General features: G+C 45.2%; 9 protein-coding genes and 1 non-coding gene across 20 annotated transcripts in view; 1 reads left to right on the plus strand and 9 right to left on the minus strand.

Annotated features, from left to right (window-relative positions):
• Nos (Nitric oxide synthase) overlaps positions 1-1,210 on the minus strand; it is a 33,238-nt gene extending 32,028 nt beyond the window's left edge. For both annotated transcript variants that reach the window (NM_078817.4, NM_001032069.2), the window contains exon 1: positions 979-1,210. The gene's annotated coding sequence lies outside the window, so the exon portion shown is untranslated. The remainder of the gene's footprint in view (positions 1-978) is intronic.
• Positions 1,211-1,430: 220 nt separating this feature from the next.
• On the minus strand, positions 1,431-6,296 carry CG6700 (uncharacterized protein). Of its 2 annotated transcripts, none has more exons than NM_135615.4 (6): positions 6,080-6,296; positions 4,566-5,972; positions 3,760-4,495; positions 3,500-3,704; positions 3,232-3,439; positions 1,431-3,168 (listed from the first exon to the last, which is right to left on the minus strand). In NM_135615.4, the coding sequence occupies exons 2-6, from the start codon at positions 5,885-5,887 to the stop codon at positions 3,015-3,017; spliced, it is 2,625 nt and encodes an 874-aa protein (NP_609459.1). In that variant the 5' UTR covers positions 5,888-5,972; positions 6,080-6,296; the 3' UTR covers positions 1,431-3,014. The 2 variants fall into 2 exon arrangements, with proteins under 2 accessions (NP_609459.1, NP_001162944.1); NM_001169473.2 differs by having other exon boundaries at positions 1,559-3,168; positions 6,084-6,296.
• On the minus strand, positions 4,044-4,175 carry mir-4987 (mir-4987 stem loop). The gene has a single exon (NR_047933.1). It is a non-coding gene; the product is annotated as a mir-4987 precursor RNA (primary transcript).
• Positions 6,297-6,712: 416 nt separating the features above from the next.
• CG17140 (uncharacterized protein) lies at positions 6,713-9,363 on the minus strand. Of its 2 annotated transcripts, NM_001038808.1 has the most exons (5): positions 8,808-9,363; positions 8,505-8,735; positions 7,438-8,449; positions 7,139-7,369; positions 6,713-7,080 (listed from the first exon to the last, which is right to left on the minus strand). In NM_001038808.1, exons 3-5 carry the CDS (start codon positions 7,989-7,991, stop codon positions 6,780-6,782), a joined length of 1,086 nt encoding a protein of 361 aa, NP_001033897.1. In that variant the 5' UTR covers positions 7,992-8,449; positions 8,505-8,735; positions 8,808-9,363; the 3' UTR covers positions 6,713-6,779. The 2 variants fall into 2 exon arrangements, with proteins under 2 accessions (NP_001033897.1, NP_001033896.1); NM_001038807.1 differs by lacking the exons at positions 8,505-8,735; positions 8,808-9,363 and having other exon boundaries at positions 7,438-8,101.
• Positions 6,713-9,363, minus strand: CG17139 (uncharacterized protein). The gene is made up of 5 exons (NM_001038809.1): positions 8,808-9,363; positions 8,505-8,735; positions 7,438-8,449; positions 7,139-7,369; positions 6,713-7,080 (listed from the first exon to the last, which is right to left on the minus strand). The coding sequence occupies exons 1-3, from the start codon at positions 9,296-9,298 to the stop codon at positions 8,149-8,151; spliced, it is 1,023 nt and encodes a 340-aa protein (NP_001033898.1). The 5' UTR covers positions 9,299-9,363; the 3' UTR covers positions 6,713-7,080; positions 7,139-7,369; positions 7,438-8,148.
• Positions 9,364-9,486: 123 nt separating this feature from the next.
• Porin2 lies at positions 9,487-10,743 on the minus strand. 2 transcript variants are annotated; one of them, NM_001273435.1, is made up of 4 exons: positions 10,663-10,743; positions 10,272-10,603; positions 9,981-10,205; positions 9,487-9,917 (listed from the first exon to the last, which is right to left on the minus strand). In NM_001273435.1, the coding sequence occupies exons 2-4, from the start codon at positions 10,595-10,597 to the stop codon at positions 9,587-9,589; spliced, it is 882 nt and encodes a 293-aa protein (NP_001260364.1). In that variant the 5' UTR covers positions 10,598-10,603; positions 10,663-10,743; the 3' UTR covers positions 9,487-9,586. The 2 variants fall into 2 exon arrangements, with proteins under 2 accessions (NP_001260364.1, NP_609462.1); NM_135618.2 differs by having other exon boundaries at positions 10,272-10,743.
• A 182-nt stretch (positions 10,744-10,925) lies between these two features.
• Positions 10,926-14,547, minus strand: porin. 5 transcript variants are annotated; one of them, NM_134283.2, is made up of 4 exons: positions 13,916-14,039; positions 12,243-12,562; positions 11,940-12,167; positions 10,926-11,867 (listed from the first exon to the last, which is right to left on the minus strand). In NM_134283.2, exons 2-4 carry the CDS (start codon positions 12,560-12,562, stop codon positions 11,567-11,569), a joined length of 849 nt encoding a protein of 282 aa, NP_599110.1. In that variant the 5' UTR covers positions 13,916-14,039; the 3' UTR covers positions 10,926-11,566. The 5 variants fall into 5 exon arrangements, with proteins under 5 accessions (NP_599110.1, NP_001245961.1, NP_001260365.1 ...); NM_001259032.1 differs by lacking the exon at positions 13,916-14,039 and adding an exon at positions 12,730-12,764; NM_001273436.1 differs by lacking the exon at positions 13,916-14,039 and adding an exon at positions 14,453-14,547 and having other exon boundaries at positions 11,124-11,867.
• Positions 13,840-18,303, plus strand: SmydA-3 (SET and MYND domain containing, arthropod-specific, member 3). Of its 3 annotated transcripts, NM_001273437.1 has the most exons (6): positions 13,840-13,958; positions 14,940-15,386; positions 16,062-16,584; positions 16,809-17,138; positions 17,252-17,478; positions 17,533-18,303. In NM_001273437.1, the coding sequence occupies exons 3-6, from the start codon at positions 16,217-16,219 to the stop codon at positions 18,129-18,131; spliced, it is 1,524 nt and encodes a 507-aa protein (NP_001260366.1). In that variant the 5' UTR covers positions 13,840-13,958; positions 14,940-15,386; positions 16,062-16,216; the 3' UTR covers positions 18,132-18,303. The 3 variants fall into 3 exon arrangements, with proteins under 3 accessions (NP_001260366.1, NP_001245962.1, NP_609464.1); NM_001259033.2 differs by lacking the exon at positions 16,062-16,584; NM_135620.3 differs by lacking the exons at positions 13,840-13,958; positions 14,940-15,386 and having other exon boundaries at positions 16,210-16,584.
• Positions 18,134-20,343, minus strand: Dnz1 (DNZDHHC/NEW1 zinc finger protein 11). The gene is made up of 3 exons (NM_058101.4): positions 19,862-20,343; positions 19,354-19,797; positions 18,134-19,156 (listed from the first exon to the last, which is right to left on the minus strand). The coding sequence occupies exons 1-3, from the start codon at positions 19,975-19,977 to the stop codon at positions 18,886-18,888; spliced, it is 831 nt and encodes a 276-aa protein (NP_477449.1). The 5' UTR covers positions 19,978-20,343; the 3' UTR covers positions 18,134-18,885.
• Positions 20,344-20,495: 152 nt separating this feature from the next.
• aurB (aurora B) lies at positions 20,496-21,793 on the minus strand. The gene is made up of 3 exons (NM_057988.4): positions 21,543-21,793; positions 20,770-21,487; positions 20,496-20,709 (listed from the first exon to the last, which is right to left on the minus strand). Exons 1-3 carry the CDS (start codon positions 21,674-21,676, stop codon positions 20,572-20,574), a joined length of 990 nt encoding a protein of 329 aa, NP_477336.1. The 5' UTR covers positions 21,677-21,793; the 3' UTR covers positions 20,496-20,571.
• Between the last annotated feature and the right edge of the window lie 221 nt (positions 21,794-22,014).

A 22,014-nucleotide genomic window follows, 5' to 3' on the forward strand; every position in this document is an offset into this window, starting at 1 on the left:
AGTTGGCCCACTGCCTCCCGAAAAAGTTTTCTTGGCACTCAATTTGATGTTATTTTTTACTGCTAATTGTTTTTCAATTTATGTTGGAAATTTTGTTATAAACATATTTTGTTGACTACATGCTAAGGAGTTGATTTCCGCATCTTGAAGAACCCTAATTACCTAATGGGGTTTCGCGTTTACTAATTCAATTTGAGTCGTTTGGCTTTGAGGGTAGTTATTAAAGATTAATTTCCCTTAATTATTGTTCATTTTCGGGGTAAAGCAATTTACTATTTTTTTCCATTTCCAAATGCCCGAATAATAAATTTAATTGCAAATTTTATCATTTTGATATCTTTGTGACATTAATCAAATGGCTGCTTGAAGTGGAGGGTTCTTAGGATTGACTGATTGTTGTGGTCCAGCAATTAGTCAATCAATTCTAAGTTGACATAGGGTTCAATTAAAAGAGATTTTCGTGACATTTCTTATAAATCATTACATTCATTGTCGGGATATAATGGGATTGTCGGGATAACGGGATTCATTGTCGGGAATGAGTTAATTTACTCACTAATTTGATGGATTTATAAGCCTTTTATATAAAAAGGGTTAATGTTAAATGAATTTATTTTATTACATTTATAGTTTGGTAAACTTGTTCGTATGCATTCAAAATATTTAAATATAATGTGGAACATAAATGGAGTCCAACTGATTTTATTTGTTAATTACATCTTTCTTTTTGTTAATAAAAAATTTGTGTTTCTCTTTTTGTTTAGTTCTTTATCCAACTAGGTTTTTTGGTAACGATCATATCCGTAAAAAGATCTGAAAATCTAATTAATAATTTTGAATTTGCAATACATTTGTATTATTTTCGTTGTGTCGAAAATGGATTTAATGGTAATGGATATTTAAAGCAAATAAAATTAAGTGGCTTAAAATATGAAATTCATAATATTTGAACTGAACGATTTATATTTGTACGCATACCTTTTCAAAAACTATATTCTTGTAATTAAATAGATTAATTTATGGTAACTATTAACAGTAGTTTATTACACAAAGAAATAAATATTTCTCTCCACTCTTCTTTCGGTCACTTCACTGACAATAAGATTTAAGGACTCTTTTTGAATTTCAGTTTCTTTTGATTATCTCTGTGTGGTCCTTCGATTTCAGTTTTCAGCGCGATCCAAAGAACTCGAACGCCGCGCGTTGACTGAAGCTAAGGCCGCAACGCAGCATCCTTAAATAGCGGCTGAACCTTCGCCAGCATCCTTTGGATGTTGTTGAAAGCTCGGCTGACACACTACAACAAGCTCTAAATGGCGTGGGTCCTGGCTAAAGCTCCCGCGATTCGTCAGCAGCTGGAAGAGGATTGTTGGAATAACGACCTTGTGCTGAAAGGGAAATTTCACCAAGAGGAAAACACCAGTTGCTTTGTTTTGTGGCGTTTATTGTTAAAAGCGGGATAATAGCACTCCCATTTCATGCAATCGGGATGCCATTGTTTGCATCCATAGATAGGGGAGCTTTTGAAATCTTGAATTCTTTTCAATAGTTTTCCAACATTCAAGAAAATTAAAAATATATTAACAGTTAAGCTTAGCCTAAAAATATACCTATAATCCTAGCCTTTTATATAATTACTGTTTAATATAATAGTTAGGATTCTAATCACACTCCCTCTAATAAAAATAAAAAAAAAAACACTGATTACAGATTCTTAGCCAATTACTTATGTGGTACCCCGAAGTGTCCAACTTTTTGTATACAATCTGCTTTAGTAAAGCGAATTAAAATTGGAAGAGCTTACAAATGTCGTGCATATTTGATGACTTGTTGAATGCCTTCACGGATGTTTAGTGGCGACGGGGAAGACCAGGTTGAATTTGCCATACTCCAAAACGTTGAGTTTGAACTTCCGATAATTTTGCATGCAGGCTGGATCTCGTTGCAGTTGTAGTTCGTGGTGGTGGTGGATTTGATGGTTGTATATATATACAGGTATACAATAGAGAGACAGAACATTAGTATAATCCTTTTCAATAATTTAAATAAGACAACAATCATTAAGCCTAAGCTTAAAACTAGTTTAAAAATGAAGTGATCATACGGTGTATAAATGAGTAAAATAACGACAAAAAAACAAAAATGCTTTCTCTGCCCAAAGCCTACGGGCTTTTCGGGTTCCGTGATCGCTTCTGATTTTGTTTATCTGCATGTGTTAGTTTTGATAAAGTTCATATTTAGTAAGGTTGTTATTCAAGAGGGTCGCAACCCTATTTGGAATTGATTCACTTAATTCTTGACCTGAATAATATATTCATTGAAAGGTCACGCACTTAAGGTTTCAGGTTGCTGTTGAATTCAGACGAGTTTTGATTTGCGGATCTTGCTCGATTTTGGTGGTATACAAAAAAAGTATACAAAGATGGTTGAGTTTTTAAAGAGGTAATGAAGACCAACGCTGTCACAAATTTTCAGCACACCGCGCCAAATGATAAGGTCCAATGTTAAAATTATTTCAGACGGCATACATTTTTCCACCTTTGTTAATCCTGGAAAAAGGTATTCGTCGCTGAATCCATGTTGAATTTAATCCATATGAATCCTTCCATGTAATGTCATTTCCAGAGTATGGCATCATCGATAATAATGTACGCCTTCTAAAATCCAAGGCTACTCCAGAGCAAATCTTCAACATTGTTTTCAATGTTTCCTGTGATGCATTCTATATCATTTTTCGTTGAATTATTTTCCATCTAAAAACTTTAAACCCTACGAAGAACAGTTGGTCCTAAATAAGCGAAGACTTCAGCCTAAGAATGGGAGTAATTCAAGTCCTAACTTTGTAACGAAAGGGAATCGCGATCTAGAGAAATATATACACAAATTTTTAAACAGGGCCAAGAGAGTTGCATCCGCAGTCCGAAAAAGGACACTAACATCCGAAAAGCTCGGAAATCAGGTACAAAATCGAATAGGGCTTCATGCCAGCTAGTCTGCTCTATATGAAGTGTGATTCAAATAGCAATAGCAGCTGCATTTTTGCAATCAACTTGCGCACCATCGGCGGCATATGGCAAACTGAAAGTGTCGAGCCATTCCTTGCACTTTTCTGAGCTATCGAAAGCCAGAATTTTGGTAATATAGTCAACGCTAATGTTAGGACGATAACTGAAAAGAAACAAATGATTATTATTACTAATAATTAAAATTTAGTGGATATAATATACTTACGACTTAATAATGACTCGCAATGCAGCTTTGCGCTCTCTCTCCAGGAACCATTCAATCATGTGGCCGGACATAAGAGGCGCCGTCCTGTACAGGGAAAACAATTTGCAGTAGTTGCCCAGCGACCACGCAGATCGGAACTGAAGAGCGTGCGCAATGACAGGATTTTCACGTTGATCAGCCGTAATCGAACGCATGACAGTGGTGATGTCTGGAAACCATAAGCTGTGTTAATTTTAATCGAAAATATATGAAACAAAGTCAACCATACCCAGAGTATTCTTTGTGAAAATGTAGTAGAGTATGCGATAGGCGGTGAACTCGAGGGCATTGGCGTTTTTACCACCGATCTCCATGTACAGCATCTTAAGTTGCGTCTGGCACTGATTGAACTCCTCGTGGTCACCCTTCTCCATGGCAATGCGTGCGTGTGTCTCGTACACCTCAACCGTAAACTGATCACGAATACCCTGGACCTGTGAGTACATTTGTGTTAACACTATTTCATATCTTTACTCGGCGCATACTTACAGTCAAATCCTGCCTTATGGACTTAAGCTGATCACACGCGTAGTGATAATCCTGATTGGCACGCCATTTTCCTTTCACATTAACAAGCGAATGGGTGAGCACCTCGACAGGTCGCACCTCTGACGGAGACGGCGCCTTTGTAAGACGCAAAAATGACTTTTCTAGATCCCTACAAGTTCCTACAATGTGTAAATCGAGAAGATCTATACCGCTAGCCGCCTCTGTGTCTTCGTAGAAAGCTGACCGTTGGTGCTGCTGGTGTTGCTGCACCATTTTCTTCTTGTTCTTGGCCGTGGTGAGACCAAACGGTGAGCTTGCAATGGCGACGACCGATTTTTTGGCCGAGCTGGAGCCCTGCTGTGAGAATCGTGCCGCACGCTGTTGCAAGCGCGCTGTGTCATCATCAACGGCACCGCCAACAGACGACTGATTGGAGTAAAAGTGAGGTGTGTCCTTTTTTTTCATCTGTGCTGAGGCCATAGCAGCTGCGCGCTTGCCCTTCTTCATCAGCATTTTTTGCTGCTTGCGGGATAAATTCGCGGTGAGTGGTATGAAATTCAGAGATTCGTTCGAGCCCGATTTGCGAATAATCTTACGCGCCGGTGGACTGCTGGCATCGCTACTGCGGGAACACGATCGGGAGCGGGGGGATCGCGAACGGGAACGCGAACGAGAGCGCGAACGCGAGTACCGCTTCTTGCTCGAGTACTTTAACGAGTTTGAAGATGACGGCGACCTGCGAACGATATAAACATCCTGGTTTATGACACAGTTTCAATTCGATCAATAGAGATCATAAAACTCACCGCGACCGACTCCTGGAGTACTTGGACGACGAAGAGTGATGAGAACCGTAGCTGGACGAGGCCTTGTTGAACTGATTGCCCTTCTGCTTGAACTGATTCACTATACCCGTGGAACCTTTGGCAGGTGACTTATCCGCTTCGCGGTCTCTCTCTCGCTCCCTCTCCTGTTCTTGCTTCTTCTGAAAGTAGTTGCTTCGCTGCTGCTGCGGCGGTGGCACATTGCTTAGCACCACATCAATGCCGTCTCTCTCGCTGTACACCGTCGGCATGGGCTCGTTATCCCAATCGCGTGTCCACAGCTCGTTGCGATTGGCCGCCGCTATAATCTTGCCTTTCAGACATATGTCGATCTGATCCTTATCCAGATCAGTGTTGCACTTTGAATAGCAACGAGCAACATATTGGTTGAGGGAATTCGGCCAGGAGTCGCTTGAAGCCATTTGAAAACTGTTTGGCCGCTTAAAATTTGATGTTTGGGATGTAGCCTCTCCCGCTCTTTGTGCTGCCATGTGCTCCTGCTGCTGCTGCTTCTGGTGTTGGGGATTCTCTGTGGGTGCCACAATGGCCAGGGGTAATGGAGGTGGTGGTTTGCTCAAGTCCGGATTAATTGGTACACCTACATCGCTGGCGCTAATGATGGGCGGCGGTGGAGCTTGGGGTGTGGCTGGGGTTTGATTGGCAAACGGATTGCTGTATGTTGATTGCTCAAAGTTCTTGTTTTTGTTATTCCGCTTGCGCTTCTTTTTGTTGCTGTTGTTGTTATTGTACAATTGCATGACCTGTTGCTGTTGTTGATGTTGTTGTTGTTGATGCTGCTGCTGTTGTTGTTGCTGCAGGGGATTAGGAGCACCGGCCAAACGCTTTTGGTTTAAATTCAAATTAAAACGTATTCCCCCGAAATTTTTTTGCTGCTGCTGCTGCTGTTGTTGTTGTTGCTGCTGTTGTTGTTGTAATTGTTGTTGCTGTTGTTGTTGTTGTTGTTGTTTGTTTTGGCCAGGTGGCTGACCTATTTGCGGCGGAGGCGGAGGGGGCGGCCCTGAGGGCAGAGGCGGCGGTGCAGCCAACGCATTGCTGAAGCCCGGCGGCGCATTTGACGTACTGACCGTCGAGGTTACCTGCTGTTGCTGCTGCTGCTGGTAGCGTACGTAGTACTGGTAGTACTGCTGATACTGCTGCTGGTAAGCAGCATTTTGGTTGGCATACCAGGCGTAATTGCTCCACTGCTGGGCGAGCTGGGCGGGATTAGCGCTCTGCTGCTGCTGTTGCTGCATCTCCTGCAGCTGCGGAATAAGGGGCGGCGGAGCACTCATGGCATCTGACATGGTACTCCCACAATCTGCCTCTCTTGGTTCTTTGCTAATTTCTTTTTTACCTGAACTTACCTTTGGGTTTTTGCGATTTCGGCCCCTGATTTCATGACAAAGGGTACCAAAAATGGGAAAAATGTGCGCATTAGTCTGTGTGTATGGGTGTGTGTGTGAATGTTGGCATGTGACGCCATTTTTATTTCTTACCTACTTCTTGGTCACCGAGAACTGGCACTTTTTGCTTCGATTTGCTCGTTTGAAACGCCGTTTTCTCCAAAATAACTTATTAAAAAGGTGGCGCAGTGCAAAAATATATCTGCATACGCACGAAAACACTCGGAATACGCTATTTTTTGCCTTATTTTCTCACGATATATAAACACGTCCGAACAGTTGAACTATTTTTTCGTATAAAGAAAAGGAGACAGAATAATCGATGACTAGATATGTCGCAGTGCTAGTGTGGCCGTAGCTTGCTGAGCCGAAAATCCATTCCTATAATTTAAAAGATGCGCGCCATAATAGCGGAGGAATTGTGGAATATGGAACATGTGAACGTTTTCTATTTATTTATTTCTTCGTTTTTTGGACGTGGATTTAAAAAAATAAAAAATCTAAGTATCTATGTACGATTTAAGGATTTACGATGTAATTAAAAATGGAATTGTCGTTAATTTCAAATCGATTTTTAATATTAAGACTGTTGTAGAACAATAAAACATTAAAATATAAGGTACAATACGCTGCAGTATTCAGATTCCATTAATTAAAAATAAGTTTTACTTAGTTTACTTACGGAAACCACCAAAATCATGATCAGATAAGTTAGAAAAACACTTTGTATACAAATTATTTATTTATATTAATCATGTATAGTAAAATCATAGTACATAGTAAACCATTCTTTTCAACAGTGAAAACCCCAGGAAACGCCAATCCTATGGGCTCCACCAATGGGATCTACTCCATCGAAGGCCAAGTGATAGCCAACATCGATGTTCTCCCCAATCTTTGATTGGTAGACGAACCCCATTCTGGAGTCCTCCCGCAGCTTGGCCTTCACCATGGTGCCATTCTGGAAGTCGTACTGAACCCCAATGGCAAACTGTTTCACATTTTCCGAACTGTAGAGATTCGTCTTGATGGCAAAGGCCCAGGCTTCGCCGATCCTTTGGAAGATCGAGCCTCGAAGATCCTCGAAATTCTCGCTACAAGTAAAATATAATGGGATGTTGGCTATATTAAATAAGCTATTGGACAACCTACAGTTTTAGACCCACTTCGGTCCTCCCATTATTGTAGCCCAGGCACAGGGCGTGCTTATCGAATCCCTTTTCGTCAAAGTTGTACTCCGTTCGATATCCCAGCACCCAATTCTCTACAGGCGCCACCAGGACATAGCCCAGAAATAGGGGTTCGTTGTACAGAGGCACCACCAGTTCCACCTTCACGGGATCGCGCTCCAACCCGCACTTCAGCTTCGTTTGAAAGCTCACTCTTCAGGGTTTAATTTGCATAGTTTTTAATGCTGTTAAGAAAATTCTGAAAAAATGGAGGACACTCACTCGTCTTTTGTGCCAATTGTTGACTTGAGCAGTCCATACAATCGACTGCCAAAGTTCATGCCGCGCACAGCGATCTCCGAGAGAAGATCATTGTTGGTGAACCAGCCGAGGGACGTGCTGTAGTTGCCCACTTCCTTGAACACCTCCATGCCGCCAAATACGTTCTTCATGGTGGGATAGCCCTCGCCGAAGGTGTTCAGATAGAAGTCATTATCGGTTCGCGTGCTGCAGTGCATCTGCCATGCGCCGATCTTGAAGCCATTGATGAGGCAATCCTTCGCCAAGGCGCCCACATGGAAGTAGGTGGGCATTTCGCCCTCTGACGTTGGCGAGGGTATTATCTCCACTTCGACTTCCTTGGGTGGCTTTTCGGGCTCTTCCTGCTTAGGTGGCTCCTGCTTGGAGGCATCCTGCTTAGTTTTCTTCTGTTTGCTTGGCTCCTGCTTAGGTGGCTCCGGCTGCTCCTTATTCGCATCACTGGCCACTGTAGTGGGCCGTGCGCGCATTTTGTTCCGGCGAAACAAGTTGCGCAGCCGTTGCTTCATATTTGTCATTTTGAAAATACTTTAAAAAAATAGCAAAAATAAATAGGTATAAATTTAAAATTTTGATTAAACGATCTGACACCGGAAACATAAACTTCTGATTTGTTTTTCAGTTTCTCCCCATCATGACATAGAAATGAATACAAACGTATGTTTGCTAGCCATCCTACATATTGAAGTACCATGATGAGCCGAACTTGTGCTTCCCATTGATGGGATCACTTCCTTCGAAGCCAACGTGGAACAGAACTTCGATGTCTTCGCGAAGTTTTTTCTGAAAGATAAGCCCGATGCGGGAATCTCCACGCACTTTGGCCTTCAGCATGCTTCCAGGTTCCCACTCGTACTGACCTCCAATGGAGACACTCTTGGCACTCACGTTTCCATACAGGTTGGCCTTCAAAGCCACTGCCCACTTTTCACCAATGCGCTGGAATATTGATCCTCGCAGCGCCTTGAAATTCTCACTGAAATATATAAATGTAGTTTTTTGCGGGTTGGAGGATGTTGGTTGTAACCTACAATTTCAGTCCGACTTCTGTGACATCGTTACTATATCCTCCGCAAAAAGCATGCATATTGAAGTCCCTATCCTCCACATTGAACACCGTGCGGTAGCCCAAGAGGTAATTCTTGACAGGCTGCATCATAATGTAGCCCATCAATAAGGGTTCCTTATAGATGGGAATATACATTTCCACTTTGCCAGGATTGCGATCGAATCCACACTTCAGCTTGCATTGAAACTTGCGTCTGTAAAGAATAATATGTACTTACGAAAGATAATCTCTTGAATCCCTTCCAGCAAATTCGAATCCCACTTACCCTTCAGGGTAGCTGACCATAGACTTCAATACAGTGGACCATGTGCCGCCCAGCCCATCACCATGCACTCCAAGATCCGATAGCAAGTCTCCATCCGACAACCAGGCGAGGGATGCATGAAAGTTTCCACTCTCCTTGTACGCCTCCAGTCCGCCGTAGACAGTGTTCCATGTTGGATAACCCTCGCCGAAGCTGCTCAAATAGAAATCCTTTTCGGTTTTCGAGGTGCACTGCAGCTTCCAGCGGCCAATGGTGTAGCCGTGGATGAGGCACATCTTGGCCAGCAGACCAACGTGGAAATAGCTGGGCATCTCACCCTCCATCGGTGGTGGCGGCAGCATCTCCACCTTGTTCTCCTCCTTATCTTCTTCTGCACTCCGGTTGTCCTGGACATTGCCACCACCTTCATCGTGGGGTTCCAGGTAATCCGATGCAGCCCGCTTTCGCTTGTTCCTTCTGAACAAGTTCCGTATCCGTTCTCTCATGGGCATTGTGCCATATAAAAAGTACAATAATTAAAAGAAAAATTTAATTAAACACACTTGAAATTTTGGAGTTCTTTGGAAATTGGATAATAATATCGAAGCAGCTGTGATCAAAATTAACAAGATTATTTACTTTTAATTTGTAATATTTTACAGCCTGTATTTAAGCTGCTTAATTAATTACTCAGATTGTTATATTGCCATTATGAAGAACAAAATATATTTGTCATTTGAATAAAGATAAACTTAAAAATAAATTTAGAAATTGAAATCGTTAAGTGATTGGCAGTCATTTTAGCACTGGAGGGCAATTCCCACGCCGAACCGATGGTTTCCGTCCTTAAAGTTGTTGCAATCCAGCACGGCGGATATGGAGGCGGTGATGCCGTCGCGCAGTTTCTGTTCATAGCCCAGGCCCAGCTCCACCAGGTTGTTGACCTTGGCGCGTACGAGGGCATCCTCCTCCAAGTGGTAGATCATGCCCAGATTGACGACCACATCTCCGCCCTGCTGTTCACCCTCGGCAGCTTCGCCGCCGCCGGCTCCCTTGGTTACCTCGATACCGGCATCGATCTTCTCGCTCGCCTTGTAGAACAGCGAGGCCAACCAGGTGTCGCCGTTCTTCCTGCAAATTGATTAAAAGACATAAGATAAAGTCTTCCCACATCTCGTCACACGGGGAACTTACAGCTCGCCATGGAGGGTGGCAGTTTCATTTGTCCAACCAAGGGCCACCTTCCAGCCCTTGAGTTCGGTGTTGCCAACGTCAAATTCGGTGCCCACGCCGCCGAGGAACTCCTTGTGGCCCACAACCAGCGAACAGTTGAGTATCGGCTCCGAGTTCAGTCCAATGTCGGCCAGGAAGTTAAAGTTGTCCTGGGCATAGCCCATCTTGAACTTGCCATCCGCCTCACTGTTGACCCGAGATGTTTATATAATTAAAGGATGCTACCTAAACGATCCCCAAAGGAATACGCACTTTGATCCCGGCTGAAACTTGGCCTCGACGGCCAACATCAGGCCCTGTGCCAACTTATCCCGGTGCATAATCTCACCGAAGAGCCAGTTCTCCGTGTTCCATCGCTCGGTTAGGGTCAGGCCTTGGTCCTCGATCTTGTACTTGCTCTGAAGCGAGCCGGTCACCTTGCTGTTGTCCTGGCTGGCGAAGCCGGTGGTGAAGAACTCAATCCCCGAATTGGTCAGGGTCTTGCAGTCGATCTGCCAGATGCCCGGATGGTAGCCGCGCTTGAAGAGATCGCGGGCCAGCTTGCCCAGATCTGGGTATGTCGGTGTTTTGGCGGCCATTACGGGCTGTATGAATAGGTGGTATGGTATATATGGCCCGACTAATTTCGAAATTTTTTGTCTACTTTTCAACAGCCTCGATTAGCCGAAAATTTATGTCTAACGCTGCCTGATCAGTATCGAGTTTTATACACGCTGGAGACCTGTGAACTAAAACGCACGGAGTCCTGTGCCCAACCGAAAAAGTTAAGTTTTTCAAGCACAAAGAACTTGGGATCAGTATAAGGTACTTATCTTATTATACAGTTTTTTCTTTCAAGCTTAAATCCTTAAATTAAGCTAACCATTCCCAAGCCTTCCACCACCAACGCTGCAATCAAGATAATTTATTTCTTCTCGATTTATTTCTCAGGTAAATGCACAACGAAAAGGTAAAGATTGTTATTAAGGATGTGATTTTGGTGTTATGTGTGTCCTAGTTTCGCCGCAGGATTTTGCAGGCAATCCGTAAAGCCTTGAGAACTGAAAAAAATGCAATGCCTTTTGAGCCATAATATTCCGTCTTTTCCATTTTGTTTTTTTTTTTCGTTTAATAGGTAAATGTATTTTTACTGCACTTTTGTCAACAACAATTTCGCTAATATTCAATGCACTAATCAAAGCTACATCCAACGACGACGGACTGACCTGACCGACCCATCGATTGCACCACCCATCCATCCCCCTGCATCGTTTGTTTGGCAGTGTCTCTCCTGCAGATTCGCGTGGCTGGGGCAGGGAATGGGCGGATGTGGTGATGGCCGGCTGACAACTAATCCAATCCAATCGAATCGCTAAGATGTGCAGATTCTCTTTATATTTGACTGTGTGTTGTTTGTTTTTAAAGAATATCGTATCTTTTATTTTGTTTGATCTTGTTGTTGTTTCTGCACTTGTCTGGCTGCTGTTATTGTTGTTGTTGTTGTTGTTGGGCGTGTGGGGATGTTAGACAACGTTCAAGGATTTCACGACTAGCGGAAAACCACGGACTTAGGCCTCCAGCTCCAGACCCACACCGATCTTGTGGCCGCCGGCATTGAAGTTCTTGCCATCGACCAGCGTGGACAGGGTCAGGGTGACTCCGTCGCGCAACTTCTGCTGGTAGCCCAGACCCACCTGGCTGGCGTTGTTCACCTTAGCGCGCACGCTGGCATCATCATCCAGCTGATACTTGGCGCCGATGGCGAACTTGGTGTTGCTGGTGCCGCTGGCCCACGACAGCTGTACACCCACATCCAGCTTGTCCGAAGTGCGTTGGAAGATCGAGCCGCTGAACTCCTGGCCATCGTTGCTAAACACCGGACAAGGCAATCATTAGTTTGCATTGATTTCATTTGCCATGCGTGGCAATTGCAATACTTACACAGCTGTGTGCAGAACAAAGTCCTTGGTGGTGTAGCCAAGGGCAAAGTTGTTGGTGGTCAGCTTGGACTGTTGTGTGTCAAATGCGGTCTGGTAGCCGGCCAACCATCCCTGGTAGCCAAGCACGGCAGAGGCATTGATCAAGGGGCCCTTCAGATCAATGTTCACATCCGAATCGGCCTTGACGTTCTCATGGCCGTAGGCAACCTTGAACTTGCCGTTCTTGTTTCTGACGATTTTTAATTAAATATGCAATATTAATTATTCTGCAGTGAACATATATGTAATAACATGTGATCCTTACCCAGACTGAGGAGCAAAGTTGCCCTCCAGGGACAGCTTCAGACCCTCGAGGAGCTGATCCTGGACAGCAACCTCGGTGAACAGCGTGTTGTCTGTGTTCCACTTCTCGGTGAGGGTCAGGCCGTAGTCCTTGACCTTGTACTTGGTCTCCAGGGAGCCGAAGACCTTTCCAGACTCCTGGTTGGAGTGTCCGGCTGTGTTGAACTCAATGCCCGACGAGGTCTTAGTCTTCAGATCGAGCTTCCACAGGCCAAAGTTGTAGCCTTTGCTGAAGATGTCGCGAGCCTGTTTGCCCAAATCGCTGTATGATGGAGGAGCCATCTGGAATGGATTGAAATGGAATGCATTAAATCGCACCTTCAATTAGTTGGTGAATAATCGATAATCATGACGATGATACTTATTGCGAAATCATTTCACTCGCCAGGTCATTAATTGCGTTTAGCGAACGATAAGTTTAATCTTATCAGCAACATAATGATTATTACTTTTTGCTCGACTTGATTTCAAAATGTTCTATCGGCCGCAAATGAAAAGTGAAAACTAAAAGACGCCAAAAAACAGCATCAACATGTCCCAAGAATTTCGAGGGCTTTTTCCCCATTTTCACTTTGGCTAAATGTCAATTTTGTGCGGCGAAAATAAAGAAATCAATTTAGATTAGTGTTCAAGGCGGCCACATGCAAAGAATCACCAACTGAAGCAGCGAAAATTCTGAGTGACTGAGGAGGGGGTCAATGCACGTCTGGGCAAAATAAAGTGGCGCAAAAAATAGAAGCGAAGATAGAAAACAAATAGTGACTAAGTCTATTTTACTCCAAGAAATTAAGGGTTTTCTATACCAATGCAAAACCATTTAAATCAAAATTTATTTTTCAAATATTTTTATAGGTTTTTTAAACTAAAATTTTAATAAAAATACTGAGATTTTCCCTATTTATCTGGCCACAGGTTTGCCTCTCTCTATGTTTACGTTCCGTTCTTGCTGGCATTAATTGCTGGTCAGTTCAGTCCCGTTAGGCTAGCGATCATTGACTCAGAAGCTAACTGCACATTTGCAACGTCTGCTGTGGTCACTGCTTCGCTGTTTCTATTTGCGTGACGTCAGGAATGCGACTCACAGTCGCGGTAGGAATATTAGTCGCGGATAAATAAATTTCTATCCGATATTGAGCATAAAAAAAATCAAACAAAAATAACCCAAAACATCTAATTGAAATTATTATATAGATATAACAATATAAATATTTCATGTTGTGTTCGGGGGGATTGGTGGGGGGAAACTCAAGGCAATCAAGGCAGAAAATTATGAAAAGCAGCGGCCAGCAGACAAAAATCTTTATGGCCGGCAGCCAAACGTTAAATGGGATGGGCTCTTATTGTTCCGGAAGTCAGGTGATATAACCTGGTCACTAGATGCTGAAAATAATACTATCAGGTGGATGTCCCGGTGAAAATGAATCAGCATCTCGTTGACGATGACCTTGACAAGCAGATTATAAAGGGGGTGGTTGGGTGGATGTGCAGCTCATTTTTTCGACAGTTGCATAACAGCAGGGAAATCGATGAGGGAAAGTGGAAAGCTAAGTGAATAGCTGCCCGAAAAGGTGGTCTATTGATTTTCCAGGTGACGTCACTGCGAAAATACCACCCACAATCGCGAAGTGCACCCACCTCCTCACATGACCACAAACAAACAAAACGACGATAAAGAACGGTAAAGAGTGAAATCGAAAATGTTTATTGAGCGAGCTGCACGCTGGTGGATGGCAACATGACGATAACGAACGGAATTGATGCGACATGCGTTACGTAACGGAAATTCGCCAGGCACTTTTCCATCGATCTCTCTGCTTCTTTGCCCCCTTTTTTCGCCGGCAGCTGCTGCCAATGAACTGCGAAGGCATTGGTGTGCGTGGACTGTTCATGTGTGGATGTGTGTGTGACAGCTAACCGGCTTAATATCCCCTTTAAATTTCGGATTTATCAATTAATTATTGCGTGATTTGGTGATAAGAAGCTCGCCCATCGTCATCCAACAAAAAAGTGCTCAGCCCTTTTGCTTTTCGTTCATGCGCGTGTCTACTTGCAATTTTTTCATTTCGAGGTTATGAAATCACTGGCACCGAAAATCCTGATTTTCCTTCTACCCATAGGGGTATCCATCACATTTCACTGAATTTTGAGGGGGTTTACTCCTGAGCTACTTACTTTTGATGAGTTTTAGTTTGGTTAGAGTGTAATGCGAAACGCAGAGGAACAGAGACACCACGACAAACGTACACCAAAAAATTTTGTAATTCTGTGCCTTAGTGTTACCAACCCTAAAAATTCGTCCAATAATTATTCCCTAAAACAAGCCGCAGATATACTATCTGGTAACGCTGCGTCACTCTTAATGGCAATGGTCACACTTTTTGTAACGGAAATTTGAAAACTAACGGTTACTTAAAATAATTATTGAAATTAGAATTCAATCATTCTATTAAGAAATTCGTTATCTTAAGAACAATTAACTTACATCAAAGTGTTTTTTTTTTACATAAAAGGGTTTCCTGCAAACGAAAACTTTAAAGTTGTGGACAAGTAAATGGGCTTTAAAAAAGTTATAATCCAAAGCAATCAAAATGCAATAAATATATTACAACTTTATTGATTGACACCAATGAAGTGTGTGCGATGCTCTTTTTATTTTTAGACGAATCTGCGTGCAGGGCCGCCAATCGACCGCATAATCCCATTCGGATGGGCCAAAAGCGAGACCAGTGCATTTGCCGTGCGGCGACAGAATGTTGAAGGCCCGTCTGCAGGAGGACGCCGTGCTGGGACGCTGCTTGGCCACCTCTAGCTCCGTGGAGCGGGGCGAGCTGGTGCTGGAGGAGCTGCCCTTCGCACGCGGACCGAAGCGCGACAGCGGAATCGTGTGCCTGGGCTGCTACCAGTTCCTGCAGTTCGGAGAGGACGGCGATTCGCTGGACCGCTGCGAACTCTGCGATTGGCCGCTGTGCGGATCGTGCGCCGACGACGAAGACGTCACGGAGCACCGCGGAGAGTGCCAGGTCTTCTCCGCCGCACGTGTCACTTTCGCCGGGAATGTGAGCGATGATGGCGTCTGCCCGCAGTTGGATTGCATAACCATATTGAGGTTAGTTCGCGGGCGCTCCAGCGGGGCGGGGGTGATGGTGCTGGGTACATCCGTACAGCAGGGGCTACTGGGTGCTACTAGGGGAACCTGGGCGGTCTGTCCGAATATTAGTTTTGGCAGCAGCGGCCCATTTCTCGCAGTTCGCAGGCTAGCCGGCATATACAGATTCTCATGGCGACTCTACGTCAAAGAAGGCGGACGGATGGATTAACAAGTCTGTGAAAGGGACAGTGGAGCAAATCGCACAGAAAATAAAAAATAAATAGCTAAATTTAAAGTGCATGAAAGTAAGGAGAAAATTATGGCATGAAACAAGCCATATTTGTACATATTATTATGACAGAATAATTGGTATATGATAGTTGCGGCGCGTTATGATCAATGTACCATCATGTTTTTATATATTTCGTAGCAAAACTGAACTGTAAGCACTGTGAATTATTATTTAAATAATGTTAAGCACATGTTTAAATAGATCGGTGCTTAGTACTTAGAAATAGAACTAACAAAGCCAAGCAACTTAAAAGTTACAAGCAACTTAAAAGTTACAAGCAACTTAAAAGTTACAACCAGTAAATTATTTAATTTATGAAAATGTAAGGTATTTTAGTTATTATAGAAATTGAACAATGTTTTCTCAAGACAATTTGTTCAAAACTAAAATTTCTCACCTAGGACCTCGCATGCCCACTGTGCCCAGCAATTTTGATGCTTTATGTCGGAGCAGGCAGAAATGTAGTCATGTAGTGGGGAGGAGGCATCATCTGTGGGGTGTGCCCATGACATGAGATCTGAGATCTGAGTGCGGCCAGCCGGCATCAGTCAGCGAAATGACATCGCCGCCAACGCTGTCGGTGAATAGGACAGCGGTTCAGTGGAGTCCGGTCTGCGGACGCTATCTGGTGGCCAAGGGAGCGATCCGTGGCCACGGTCTGCTGATCGAGGAGCTGCCCTTTGCCGTCGGGCCCAAGTGCAATGGACCGGTGGTGTGCCTGGGTTGCTACGAACCCAACCCAGATCCGGAGGAGGAGCTGTGTAGCGAATGTGGCTGGCCGCTGTGCGTGGAGTGCGCCCAACAAGCGGATAACGCCCATTTCCGCCTGGAGTGCAGCCAGCTGAAGGATGCTCGGGCACGATTCTTCCGCCTGCCCAGCGGCAGCAGGCACTGTCCGCAATTGGACTGTATTATGCCGCTCAGGTGAAGCCCAGCGGGTGGAACAAAAATAGACCACCAGGCACCAGGCAAACTGATAGCGTCACTATTTTATCCGCTCAAGATGAAAGTTATATACAAAAGGATTCATTAACAATTAAAAAAGAGAAAGATTTTTAATTTAATGTAGCTAATTATAATCAATAGGTTACTTGTTGTGCTTCATATGATTGTCATTTGGAATACCCTTTTAAACTTTCTACTTTCAGAGTTCTGTTGGCCAAGGAGGCGAATCCGGAGCGATGGGACAACGAGGTGGCACCCATGGAGCACCACAAGGAGGAGCGCCAAAGGGACGCGGATGTCTGGCATGCGGATCGCGTTAATATCGCTCAGTATTTGCGCGGTCCCTGCCAACTGGCCAACCGATTCAGCGAGGAGCTGATCATGCAGGTGGTGGGTGTGCTGGAGGTGAACGCCTTCGAGGCGCGCAGCCCGAAGGGCTATCCACTGAGGTGCCTCTTTCCCTATACCGGCATTCTGGCCCACAACTGCGTGCCCAACACATCCAGGAGCATCTATCCCAGCGAGGGATACAAGTGAGTTGTAAATAGATTTGTAAATTCAGTTCTCTAGTTCAAGATGTCTAGAATTACATTTCCGCTGTTGCACATCTAAAATAAGTCCTCCTATATTTGTTTCTCTTCCAAAGAATCCGACTGCGCGCCATGGTGGACTTGGAGGAGGGTCAGCCCCTGCACCACAGCTACACCTACACATTGGATGGCACTGCCCAGAGACAGAAGCACCTGAAGCAGGGCAAGTTCTTCACCTGCCAATGCGAACGCTGTCTGGATCCCACCGAATTGGGAACGCACTTCTCCAGCCTGAAGTGTGGTCAGTGCGCCGAGGGATTCCAAGTGCCCAGGCAGCCAACAGGTGAGCGAAAAAGATCCTCTAGAAAGTGATAAGCTGACCTTATCCACTACGCAGAACCGGACACTAGTTGGAACTGCGCGAACTGTGGCTCCGACACCAGCAATGCGGATGCACTGGCGATGCTCCAATCCCTGCAATCCGAGGTGAATGCCGTGCAAGCGCTGCCCATGGCAGCCAAGCGGCTGGAGGAGATCGAACGACTGTTGCGCAAGTACAAATCACTGCTGCATCCGCTGCACTTTATAGCCACCGGGCTGAGGCAGTTGCTCATCGAGATGTACGGGCGAGTACAGGGCTACGAGATGGTGCAACTGCCGGACCACCAATTGGAGCGCAAGGCGGAGCTATGCCGCCAAGTGCTGAGAGTGCTGAACACCTTCGAACCGGGTCTGAGTCGAACACGCGCCATGAATCTTTACGAGCTGCACGTGCCACTGGTGCTGCTGGCCAAAAGTGGCTTCATAGCCGGCAAGCTGAAGGGCGGCGAGCTGCGTGCCCGCCTCGTCGACGCCATAGATCTGCTGAAGGAGTGTGTGGAGATCCTGGAGTTCGAGGACAAGAGCTCCCAGGAGGGAGTGCTGTGCGTTGTGGCCAAACAGGCGCTGAAACAGCTCACACTGAGCGTCGAGGGACTGGGAAGCGAACTCGATTGATTGACTTATGCATATCGGTTAGCTTTATTGGGAACAGTTCTGGGTTTCTAGGGACACAAACTGCTGATGTTGGTGTTACATTTAAAATCTTATTGGTGCGCTGGTCGATGGTCGTAAATGTCAAAAGAACAATAAACTACAAAACTAAACAGTGATTACAATTATTACAAACTAATGATGCACAGTATTTTCTATTTGAGTGTTTAATCTCCGTTTTATTTCCTTTTTGGTATATGCGTCATTCTTCGGGTATATCGTAAATGCTTTTGATAAGGACTTAGTTTCTAGCTCGGTACATATTGCTATGTAGTATTGTATACAGTTGAGATTTTTCTACGTCTCAAACTAGAAGGTGCTGCTTACTTGGATACTGGTAAAAAATACACCGGGTGGCCAAAGAATGCATCGGTGTACAAATAATCAACGCAACATTCGCTGGCATTCTAAAGCAAGCAGCTGCAAAAAGTTACTTACAAAATAGCCGTGTTCATTTTGAGTATGCTCCTGTTGGCCGCCACGCTGCTGCTTTCTATGTATTTATAATTTTAAAACATTATAAACTAAAGCATAAATTAAGTTGGAATCTGCATATAATACACAAAACGAAATACGATTCAATTTGACTGGCTGCGGGCAGGGGGATAGGTCGTTTAAAAATAATCACACACACATTGATTAAAAACTAAAAACACTCGGGGGCTCTTTTAGCCGCACAGCAAACGCAAGGACAAAATATAAAGAATATTTCCTGACCCTAGACCTCGTGGCTCAGTAGAGGCGTATCATGGTAGCGGGAGGCATGATTGAGACTGGTGCAGGGCAGCAGCCACAGCGCCGGATGTCCGCGTCCGAACACATCCGCCAGCAGCTGGTACTTGCGCCGATTTGGACGATAGGTGCCCTTCTGCTGTATCGCCTCCACGGCCGTCTCGTCGTACAGAATCGCATGCAGCTGGTCCACCATGATGGCCGTAACGAACAGGCCGAACAGCGCCGACACCAGCATAAGGATAACCGAGTGAATCCTGCAACGGAGGGATATAAGTTATATATGACTCATAATACACTTTAAAATTGCGTGGCCAAGTAACGCATTCATTGTTTAAGAACTAACAAAGCACTACTTTTCCATCTTGCATTGCATTCCGCTTAGCATTCGATTAAGGCAAACCCAAATAAGGCTCTAGCTTCTGCTATTGTTGCTGTGGCATACGAAACTTACATTCGCAACTGGGTTTCGATCACGTTCTGGCTGCACTCCTCGCAGGGCCACACCCAGGAACCGACGATAAGGGCAATGGAGTAGAGCGACAGCAGCGCCACGTAGATGAGGAACTGCAGGAAGTACTTCTGATTGCGCTCGCCCACACAGTTGTTGATCCAGGGGCAGTGGTGATCCATGCGCCGGATGCACCGCTTGCAGATGCGACAATGATGGGCGCGTGGCGGCCTATACGTTTCGCAGCGGGTGCACACGGTCCATTCGCTGCTGTGTCCATTACCGGGCGGAGGATTGTTTTTGTTGGTCGTGTGCAGGTCGGAGAAGTCCAGACGATTGGCGGGCAGCGGCACAGTGCCTGGATCGGAGAACACGGCCTTGGAGTGGGACATGGCCAACAGGAAGACGACGGTGTTAAAGAGCACCACATGGAAGGACATCCAGAGGCTGTCGCCAAGTGGGTAGATATATATATAATGACGTCATGGTGCGTACAGTATGCATTACTCACCTGCCCGGCATGGTGGTCAGAATGATCCAACGGATGACCACATAGTCCGCGTACAGAACTGCTCCGTAGGTGACTACCAAGCAGGCGATGCCACAGGGATCTCGGATAAAAACCATTGCTCTGCTGCCTGCGTCTTGTTGGACTGACCTGGGTGATATTGCCTCTCCGCCCCTTCTATTTAATTCAATTAGAAACCGAAGGGGCTGATGTTCCTAGCCCCCCTCCCCCTGAAAATCGAGGGCCGAAAAATAACAATTGTTGCTGTAGTTCCTCGGCTCGTCTGGCGACCACCGATCCACTGCTGGGCGGGATACGAGGCTCCTGGTGGCGGTCTCGTCGGCTGCCGCACTTTGCCCACTCACTGCTGGGTGCACGATTCACAAATCGAGCGTTTCATCGAAATTTTAGGGCTTATTTTACGCTTGAAATTGTCATTTATTTATTTAGGGTGACCGTTTGCGGGAAGCGCGAAAATATAGCATGGCCCACGAACTGGAACTAAGTAAGGCATGGGCTTAGAAAAATTAATTTAAAAGGGGTTAAATTAGAAAAAGGTAATTTAAGTAAGTTACTACCAATAGATTTTTATTTTTAAGCAGTTTTCAGATTTCAAAAATATACTCCAAACTTCATTAAATCTTATAAACCGTTTATTAAACATAAAAGTAAAATCTGAAATAAGTCGTTACACAATGCAAACTCGAAACCAGTCAATTTCTGGCCGTGTTCTCCTTGCCGCGCTCCCGTTTCTGCAGCTGCAGCTCCCTTTCGGCCATTCCCGCCTTCACCCAATAATGGGTCATCACATCCACCAAGGTGATGCGGCCCTTGCTTTCCTTGCGAAGCAGCTGCAAAGATGAAATCCCTGTTCAATAAATGGATCTCAAAGGAAACATCTTCCAACTCACCCCGCCAATCAATTCCTTGCAGCCCTTGGACAAATGCGATGGGTAGGAGATCTCCATGCGCCGGATCTTGCTGTAGGTGCTCTCCGTGCTGTTCGACTCGAAGGGCGGACAGCCGACGACGAACTCGTAGCACAGAATGCCCAGGCACCACTGGTCCACCGAGTCGTCGTAGGAGTTCCCATCCACCATCTCCGGCGGCAGATAGTCCAGGGTGCCGCACAGAGTCCTGCGCTTGTTGTTCGGCGTGTGCGCCGACCAACCAAAGTCGGCCAGCTTAAGGTCGTCCGTGCTGGTTAGCAGAATGTTCTCCGGCTTCAGATCCCGATGGATCACGTTGTTCAGGTGACAGTAGTTGAGGGCATTCGCCACTTGGTAGGTGTACTTCGCAGACCGCGGTTCATCGAATCGATGATTGGGTGCGCCACGCAGGTGCTTGAACAGCTCGCCCTCGGACGCAATTTCCAGGGCCAGATAGATGCGGCTCTCGTCGTGGAACCAAGTGAGCAGGCGCAGGATGTGCGGGTGCTTCAGTCGCGACTGGATCTCGATCTCGCGTAGAACCTGACGCTGCACGCAGCCCTTGCGCAGCTCCTCTTTGAACATCACCTTCATGGCCACCAGATAGTGCGAGTGGCGCTCCCGCGCCAAGTAGACACGTCCAAATTTGCCGCGTCCCAAGTGGGCGCCCATCTCAAAGTCCCGGGGACTCCAATCGTATCTGGAGGGAGCAGATTAAGTACGGATTGATACATTAGCTTATTGCTTGTACGTACGGCTGTCCGTATGCGTCGTGGGACATCATCTTGAGGCACATATTCTTGATCGGCTCCTGGTGCTCCTCGGGCACCTTGGCCAGCAGGTGCGGCAGGTGGTTGCGGTTGGCGTGCTTCGCGCGGGAAAGCGTCATGGCGCTGACTTGTTTATAATATTATGATTTTTAAGTAAATTAATTATTTTAAGTTGTATTTTCTATAAGCGTCCCTTTTGTTTGCGCGTTTTTTTCGAATGCTGAGATTAGTGTGACCGCATGCTAGAATCGAGTTATTCTGTGACTCTCAGTGAAGCAGTTAAGTCACTGTATTTTTAAATTCGGTCAACGTATAATAAAATATTTTCATGTTTCTTAAATAAAAATTAATCTTCTAGTTTTGTTCTTATATTGTGCATAGTTATTATAATATACGCTTCTCACCCGTAGGAGAATAGTTTGAGTGAAGGGCATAGAAAACTGTTTAATTATTATAA

This window comes from Drosophila melanogaster, chromosome 2L (assembly GCF_000001215.4).
Source record: "Drosophila melanogaster chromosome 2L".
Taxonomy (NCBI): Eukaryota; Metazoa; Arthropoda; class Insecta; order Diptera; family Drosophilidae; genus Drosophila; species Drosophila melanogaster.

What these genes read in the sequence shown, in the direction of transcription:
- CG6700 (NM_135615.4), bottom strand. Translation starts at nt 5,887, where the DNA reads ATGTCAGATGCCATGAGTGCTCCGCCGCCCCTTATTCCGCAGCTGCAG. An exon ending in TACTCCAGGAGTCGGTCGCG is followed by an intron (nt 4,496 to 4,565) that starts GTGAGTTTTATG and finishes TATCGTTCGCAG; the next exon opens with GTCGCCGTCATCTTCAAACT. An exon ending in CCATAAGGCAGGATTTGACT is followed by an intron (nt 3,705 to 3,759) that starts GTAAGTATGCGC and finishes ATGTACTCACAG; the next exon opens with GTCCAGGGTATTCGTGATCA.
- Porin2 (NM_001273435.1), bottom strand. Translation starts at nt 10,597, where the DNA reads ATGGCCGCCAAAACACCGACATACCCAGATCTGGGCAAGCTGGCCCGC. An exon ending in AAGTTTCAGCCGGGATCAAA is followed by an intron (nt 10,206 to 10,271) that starts GTGCGTATTCCT and finishes TCGGGTCAACAG; the next exon opens with TGAGGCGGATGGCAAGTTCA. An exon ending in GCCACCCTCCATGGCGAGCT is followed by an intron (nt 9,918 to 9,980) that starts GTAAGTTCCCCG and finishes ATCAATTTGCAG; the next exon opens with GAAGAACGGCGACACCTGGT.
- porin (NM_134283.2), bottom strand. Translation starts at nt 12,562, where the DNA reads ATGGCTCCTCCATCATACAGCGATTTGGGCAAACAGGCTCGCGACATC. An exon ending in AACTTTGCTCCTCAGTCTGG is followed by an intron (nt 12,168 to 12,242) that starts GTAAGGATCACA and finishes AAAAATCGTCAG; the next exon opens with AAACAAGAACGGCAAGTTCA. An exon ending in TTTGTTCTGCACACAGCTGT is followed by an intron (nt 11,868 to 11,939) that starts GTAAGTATTGCA and finishes TCCGGTGTTTAG; the next exon opens with CAACGATGGCCAGGAGTTCA.
- SmydA-3 (NM_001273437.1), top strand. Translation starts at nt 16,217, where the DNA reads ATGACATCGCCGCCAACGCTGTCGGTGAATAGGACAGCGGTTCAGTGG. An exon ending in TATCCCAGCGAGGGATACAA is followed by an intron (nt 17,139 to 17,251) that starts GTGAGTTGTAAA and finishes TCTCTTCCAAAG; the next exon opens with AATCCGACTGCGCGCCATGG. An exon ending in AGTGCCCAGGCAGCCAACAG is followed by an intron (nt 17,479 to 17,532) that starts GTGAGCGAAAAA and finishes TCCACTACGCAG; the next exon opens with AACCGGACACTAGTTGGAAC.
- Dnz1 (NM_058101.4), bottom strand. Translation starts at nt 19,977, where the DNA reads ATGGTTTTTATCCGAGATCCCTGTGGCATCGCCTGCTTGGTAGTCACC. An exon ending in CTGACCACCATGCCGGGCAG is followed by an intron (nt 19,798 to 19,861) that starts GTGAGTAATGCA and finishes ACTTGGCGACAG; the next exon opens with CCTCTGGATGTCCTTCCATG. An exon ending in ATCGAAACCCAGTTGCGAAT is followed by an intron (nt 19,157 to 19,353) that starts GTAAGTTTCGTA and finishes CCTCCGTTGCAG; the next exon opens with GATTCACTCGGTTATCCTTA.
- aurB (NM_057988.4), bottom strand. Translation starts at nt 21,676, where the DNA reads ATGACGCTTTCCCGCGCGAAGCACGCCAACCGCAACCACCTGCCGCAC. An exon ending in CACGACGCATACGGACAGCC is followed by an intron (nt 21,488 to 21,542) that starts GTACGTACAAGC and finishes TGCTCCCTCCAG; the next exon opens with ATACGATTGGAGTCCCCGGG. An exon ending in GCAAGGAATTGATTGGCGGG is followed by an intron (nt 20,710 to 20,769) that starts GTGAGTTGGAAG and finishes TCATCTTTGCAG; the next exon opens with CTGCTTCGCAAGGAAAGCAA.